The 7,500-nt window shown below is 33.0% G+C and overlaps 1 protein-coding gene across 1 annotated transcript in view; it reads right to left on the bottom strand.

Annotated features, from left to right (window-relative positions):
* Positions 1–5,692: 5,692 nt before the first annotated feature.
* Positions 5,693–7,500, bottom strand: part of LOC122249492 (uncharacterized) — a 4,520-nt gene continuing 2,712 nt past the window's right edge. The window contains exons 2-4 of the mRNA XM_043010416.2: positions 6,482–6,686; positions 6,199–6,299; positions 5,693–5,883 (exon numbers count right to left, since the gene is read on the bottom strand). Of these exons, the coding sequence (XP_042866350.1) occupies positions 5,863–5,883; positions 6,199–6,299; positions 6,482–6,686 (327 nt within the window). The 3' untranslated portion in view covers positions 5,693–5,862. The remainder of the gene's footprint in view (positions 5,884–6,198; positions 6,300–6,481; positions 6,687–7,500) is intronic.

The following is a 7,500-nucleotide window of genomic DNA, read 5'->3' as shown; positions in this document are numbered from 1 at the left end:
AGCAGAAAGTCTCTAATGCTAAGCAGATTACATGGGACTTAACAGTGCTTGAAGGTGTGGCCACACACACACACACACACACACACACACACACACACACACACACACACACGCACGCACACCTTTTCTACAGGAGTGAGCCTGTCAGATGGATTTGTAAACTTCGATTACTATGAATGAAATCTATTCCCCGTTCACATGTTCCTCTTCTCTTTTATGTCATTAGCTCTCTTTTCTCTTTTCTTTTTGATCCTCTCTATCTCTATTTCCCTCTCTCTCTCGTTTCTTCCCTTCTTGTCTCTATATGTTCTTTTCATACTTTTTTCCTGCACTATCTCTCTATCACGCGCGGGCTCTCTCTCTCTCTCTCTCTCTCTCTCTTTCATTCTCTCTCTCTCTCTTTCTCTCTCTCTCTCTCTCTCTCTCTCTCTCTCTCTCTCTCTCTCTCTCTCTCTCTCTCTCTCTCTCTCTCTCTCTCTCTCTCTCTCTCTCTCTCTCTCTCTCTCTCTCTCTCTCATTCTCTCTCTCTCTCTCTGATAGTACATTATCACCGAGGAAAGTATAGGGTATATTTATTGCCAAAGCTGTATGTTAGATTTTTTTCCATGTCGTGTTTATTATGGGATGGACACTTATATATGATGGATAGCAAAGCGTTCTATACCATGATGAGGGGCCAACATACTGTGTTCTTTTACTAAATCAAAGTTGTCGTCTGAAGATTCTTGTTGTTCCTCATAGCCCAAAACCCCATAATTCCAGGGCTATTGGCTGATGCCCAGCATAGTCAGACTGGATGGTCAGGGAAAGGGCTAACAGGAATTGCAACAGACGGTGCTGGGATAATCTGTGCGGGATATCCTCTGCGACAGATGTATCCAATGCGCTGCCATGTCTCTCTCTAGAACCGTAGACTCAAAACCACTTACAAGTAATCGCGCGCATCTCGTAGGACAAGTGGGAAATTCCGATGGTCATAATCAAAACAGTTCAGTCACCCTTGCATGACGGCACAGCGCCACGTTATATACAAGACCCCCTCAATTCTCATAACAGTTTCCAATGTTTGATTGGCTGCGTATATACGGAGAATTAACCGTCTAATATTTTTTTTTTCTCGCCAATCACTTGATGCAAAGAAGATAAGGAGAAATAAAAGGACAGCGTGTACTTTGTTCACGGGTCCACCCATGGAGATAGTGGCAAAATAATGCATACCTATATCTAAATCTATTTTTATATCTCTCTATGTTTATATACATTGTAACTCTACCTGTGTGTGTATTCATGTTGGTATATCACCAAGAGGAAAAATCCTCTGTCTCTTCCAGGAAGGAAGAGCTAGAAAATTAAGATCGTAGGGAAAGAATTTCATCTTGTATAAATTAGAATCAGAGCCCTAGTTGTTAGTACCTGCTGCCTTCATTTTATTTATGCTTCAGATTATGAAACATTCAAGCATTTTCTTGGGTTTAAAAACATCTTATTTCTCTCTCTCTCTCTCTCTCTCCCTTTCTTTCTCTCTCTCTTTCTCTCTCTCTCTCTCTCTCTCTCTCTCTCTCTCTCTCTCTCTCTCTCTCTCTCTCTCTCTCTCTCTCTATATATATATATATATATATATATATATATATATATATATATATATATATATGGAGAACGGACATACACCAGTGAAGGATGGATTTTTGTCTGATGACATATAATAAAATGTTTTGATGATTATCTTTAGATACAAATAAATCAATCTCCAGTAGACGACTTTCCATACATTTAATCTCTAAAACGTTATACAATTCCGTGGTAATGGCGGCCCAAATATACATATAAAGTGTGTTCAATTTTTCTGTTATCGGTTTCTCTTTAATCGTTTGTTTTTACCTTTACTCCATTCTCTACAATACTCGTTGTATCCCATTTCTAAAAAAAAAAAAAAGAAATGGCATAATTATCTTTTGGGGCATAACAACGAAGTACTTCGCGTGATGAAGACAGCGAGCAAACACAGCAATCATAACCATCGGATGCCAAGCACGATCAAGGAGGAGGCAGACGCTGACTATCAGACTTCATACGATATGATAATGGAATCACCTGAACGGCGCGGCGCTTTCTCAGTAATTGAATCCGACAAGAACACACGCCCATGGCATCTAAACCCTCAGACTAATTCTGAAGTCCCTGTGTGTTTGACAGTTTCCCCGAGGACGAAAGGCCTTATCTCAGGCCAGGAGAAGATGGAGACGAGGCGAAGAGACAGCGGAGTATAACACGTTTCCATTCCAAACTCAGAATCCCCTTTGTGTCTGGCGACTTCGTGAGCTCAGCGACACTGCGGTTATGTCTGTGACGGCGATTTCTTAACAAAGGAGTCATTAGATTTAGTTTGATGATTCATCTTTGATTATGCGTTATGTATGTATATTTCTTTTAGGGAACGAACATAAAAATGACTCCAAAAGAATGATCGAAGAACACCTCCACAAATAAAAGACATTAAGGACGTTAAACTACTTCATAAACCTCGGAATGAAACGAATGACAAACCTAGTTCTGTTTGAGGAGATAAACGTACACGGTAAACACAGCGACTCGTTCAATCTCCTCCCGTGTTTGCCAAGATTGATACAATTCCCTGACGTACACGAGGTGTTCTTTGATTTTTTTCTTCACGATGTTGCATTGGGCTCTGAGAACCTCGCATGCACAGTCTACGAAGCTGGTCCTAACTCGAATTAAATGTGGTGAGGACCTATCGCCTTTTACTCACTCGGCATAGTTTTCTTTTCTTTTCCTTGCCAGGGTAGGTGACTATTATATAAATACATTAGGGTGCTGGTGAAGCTAAACTTATGATGCTGTTTTTGTTTAAACTCTTTAAGGATAAGAAAATGAAAAAAAAAAAGATGCTAGCTTATGAATGTAGCTTCACCAGCAGCATCCAGTTGCCCTTCTTGTCTATATATGGGCATTATTATTGTTTATTATCATTTCTATTTATTTATTTATTACTTATTTTCATTATTGTTATCTTTATAAATATTATCATAATATTATTATAATTGTTATTATCATTATCAATATTGTTATTATCATTATCATCATTATTGTTATTGTTATTGCCTTTAAAACTATAAATACTAACACTGTTATCATTATGATTATCATCATGAGATCTTGATCTTATCATAATGATATCAATATCATTATAATCATCATTAGTTTCATGATAGTAGTGATGGTTTTTATTATCATCATTGTCGCTATCATTATCATCATTATTATCATTATTAGCAGTATTAGTAATAGTATTATCATTACAATCATCATTATCATCATCATCATCATCATCATCTTCATCACCACCATCATTACCATCACCATCATTATCATCATCATCATTGTTATGACCATTATTATAATCCTCATTATTATCCCTATTATTATTTTCATCATCATTATAGCTATTATCATTATAATAATCACTATCATTATCATCATCATCGTTATATTTTTATTACTATTATTATTATCATTATCATTACAGTTTGAATTGTTATCATTATAATTATCATTATCATCATCACATCTACTATCATTATTATCATTATTTTTTATTATTATTAGTATTACTATCAACATCATCATCATCACTATCATCATTATTATCATCAACGATCATTATTATCATTATCATTATTATCCTTATTTCATCCTCATTATCATAATCGTTATTGATATTATATTATAATTATTATTATCACTTTAACTATTATCGTTACAAGTATCACTATCATTACTATCGTTATTATAGTTGTTATTATCACCATTATCATTATTATCATTATTATTAGTAGTAGTATTGGTATTAGTTTTACCATCATCATCATAATCATCATCATCATCATCATTCTTGTTATTATTATCAGCAGCATTATCATTATTATTATTATTATTATTGTTATTATTATCATTATTATTATTATCATCATTATTATTTTTATTACTATTATTATCATTATTATTATTATTATTATTATTATCATTATTATCATTATTATTATCATTATTATTATTATTATTATTACTATTATCATTATCATTATTATTATCATTATTATTATTATCTTAACTATTATCATTATAATCAACACTATCATTATTATTAATATTGTTATTGTTATTATTACTAATATCATTATCATCCCCTTTGTCATTATAATCATTATCATTTATTATCGTTATCATTACTAGCATTATTACCAACATTGTTGTCATCAGGATTATCATTATCATTATACTATTATCGCCATTATTATTATTTTTTTTAATTATTATTATCATTATTATTATCATTATTATGATTATTATTGTTATTATTATTATCATTATTATTATTATTATCGTTATTACTATTATTATTATTATTATTATTGTTATTAATATTATTATTATAATCATTATTATTAGTATTATCATTATTATCATTATAATAATAATTATTATTATCATTATCATTTTCATTATTATTATATCATTGTTATTATCATCATTACTATCATTATCATTGCTGTTGCTATTATCGTTATCATTAATAACATTATCATTACATCATCATCATCATCATTATCACTATGATATTGATGAAAAGGATGATGAAATCTCGGTATCATTATTGTCATTATCCTAATCATTGTTGTTATTGCATTTTCTGTTATTATGGTATTGTAATTATTGTTATCATTATTTATTCATCATTATCCTCATTAGTTCATGATTATCATTATCATTATCATTGGTATTATCAGTAGTTGTTGAGTAGTTGTCTACGCATTGTTTTGAAATCATCCTTTTTCTTCGTTTCATTATTATCAGTAGGCGAATAAGTTTTATAACATTAATGTCAATTTTATTGTTACTGCTAATACTGTTTTTTTTCTTTCTTTTTAATGATTACAGTGCTATTGGTAATTTTGTTGTTATCATCATCATCACTATCATCTTCATTAATATCGCCCTTATTATCATTAGACTTATAATCTTCATGATCATTATCGTACTCTTTAACCTTGTCGTATCATAATAAACTTAGCATGTGTCTGTTTGTATAGGACGTAATAAGACTGAAGTGGCCACTAATTTGATTTTAATAATTAGCTGTTGAATGACCGACCGTGTGTTATCATCAACAATTTATCGGACCAATAATGTAAAATAAAAAATGAAAGATTTATTAATAAAGATGTACTCTCTAAGTGTGTTTCTATCATATATAACATTTGATGTCGTATATTATACATACTGGGAACATTTTATTTTTCTGGCTGTGGAATACTTTTTCGAGATTATCCTTATCCATCATCATCATTATTGATTTGGCTAGTTTTACGCTGCTTACCTGCTGTTGCAACCCTCTGCATTTCTCCGGGCTTGGGACCGGCACCAACTCGCAGTGGCTTCTACGTCCATAATGTATATATTTATCATTACTCCAATTCATATTTTCCCAAGTACACAAATATCATATATATATATATATATATATATATATATATATATATATATATATATATATATATATATATATATATATCTATGTATATACGTATATATATACATACATATATATATATATATTTATATATATATACATACATATATATACATATATATATATATATATATATTATATATATATATATATATATATATATAATCTCTTGTTATATAAATAAATCTATTCTAAACACACAGGTTTATCGGCCAACTCTAATTCAATTCGGTTCATCTATTTTCTAACAACTCTTCCTCCACCTTCATCTTCCTTCGTAATCTTCTCTCCATGTCGTCCTCCTTCTTATAGGCTTAGTAATCATAATCAGTTTCCTGGGAAAGGGAGGGAAGAACGGGAGTTACAAGGTCGTTTGGGAAAGAGTGTTTGCAGGAGAATAAAAGAGATAGAGAGAGAGAGAGAGAGAGAGAGAGAGAGAGAGAGAGAGAGAGAGAGAGAGAGAGAGAGAGAGAGAGAGAGAGAGAGAGAGAGAGAGGGAGAGAGAGAGAGAGAGAGAGAGAGAGAGAGAGAGAGAGAGAGAGAGAGAGAGAGAGAGAGAGAGAGAGAGAGAGAGAGAGAGAAAAGGAAGAAAAACATGCAATGAAAGCACCAGCACATAATGTAATCAAAGCACAAATCATATCACTTACAGAGGCGGGTAAGACATCTTCATAACAGTTCTTCGCGCACCAATCACACAGCCGTTCGTCAGAGCCCTCATTGTCACAGAAGCGATGGATGCAGTCACAGGCTGTTCAAGGAAAGGGGCGGGAGACGTGAGGCTGAAGGGATGGGATTCATAAATGTCTATTCACACACACACACACACACACACACACACACACACACACACACACACACACACACACACACACACACACACACACACACACACAGACATAGAGAACGAGTGAGCGAGCGAACGAGACTTACGTCCGAAGCAATACCACCACTTATTCGGAACGTCACAAAACAAATCTCCTTCTTTGTCTCCTGGAAACGGGCCGTATTTCATTTCCTCGTAGGCTTCTGGTGACAGTGGTATATGGCAAAGGGGCCCCGTGCTATGCATTTTAGCCTCCATCAAGTTCAACTTATCAACATCGGATAATGCTTCTGAGGGCAGTATGAAGAAGACCTGTAAAACCATCTGTGGTTAGAATGAGAACGAAACTGTAAGAGGAAACTGCTAAGGGGTAAAGAGGATTAAGGTTCGTGTACGTGGGAGGACATTGAAATCCTTGATAGGGAAGGAATAAGGAAGGATATAATGCTTAGGATTACATTTAGTGTGGCATAACCAGCCGACGTGGTTTTAGAATGTTTGGCTTATTTCCTTATTTCAAAACCAAAGGGAAAATGTAGTTTCAATTAAGAGATTATTGGAAACTTTCTTGCACTCTCTTGAATCCTGGACGTCAATACTCTAGCCTACAGAAGAGTCTTATGTTATGAGTAGAAAAAATCTTGTCGAAATAATGACAGATACAAAAAGATTTACTCAATATTACGGTAATATTTTCCTTTCTTTCTGATAATAAATGACTAAAGGGCCGTAGTGACATTTTAAGTGAGAGAAATCAAAAGATATTCATACTGTACATACTCTCGCAGGATCGAATTTCAATTAAATTAAATATGTATTATCAAAGGCATTAATAATATTTTTTTCTGTTCCTCCGGGGCCTAAGGATAGGTTTTTCATTTGATTATTAACATCATGGTGATGAAGATAGTAATGATGATAAGGGCCAAAGATAATATAATGCTGATAGTAATAATATACTAATGAAAATGCTATAAAAGTAATACTGATAGACTACTGATAATGATGATAATAAGTATAGAAATATGGCATAATGATATTTTGTTAATAACAATGGTAAGAATAGTGGTGATAATAATGAAAGTGACAATAACATTAGTAATAATAATAACAACGATGATAACAA

The sequence above is a fragment of the Penaeus japonicus genome, unplaced genomic scaffold (genome assembly GCF_977035675.1).
Source record: "Penaeus japonicus unplaced genomic scaffold, GWHDUDI00000001_assembly GWHDUDI00000016, whole genome shotgun sequence".
Taxonomy (NCBI): domain Eukaryota; kingdom Metazoa; phylum Arthropoda; class Malacostraca; order Decapoda; family Penaeidae; genus Penaeus; species Penaeus japonicus.
The sequence above is the reverse complement of the archived record's forward strand: the minus strand, read 5'-3'. Positions and strand labels throughout refer to the sequence as shown.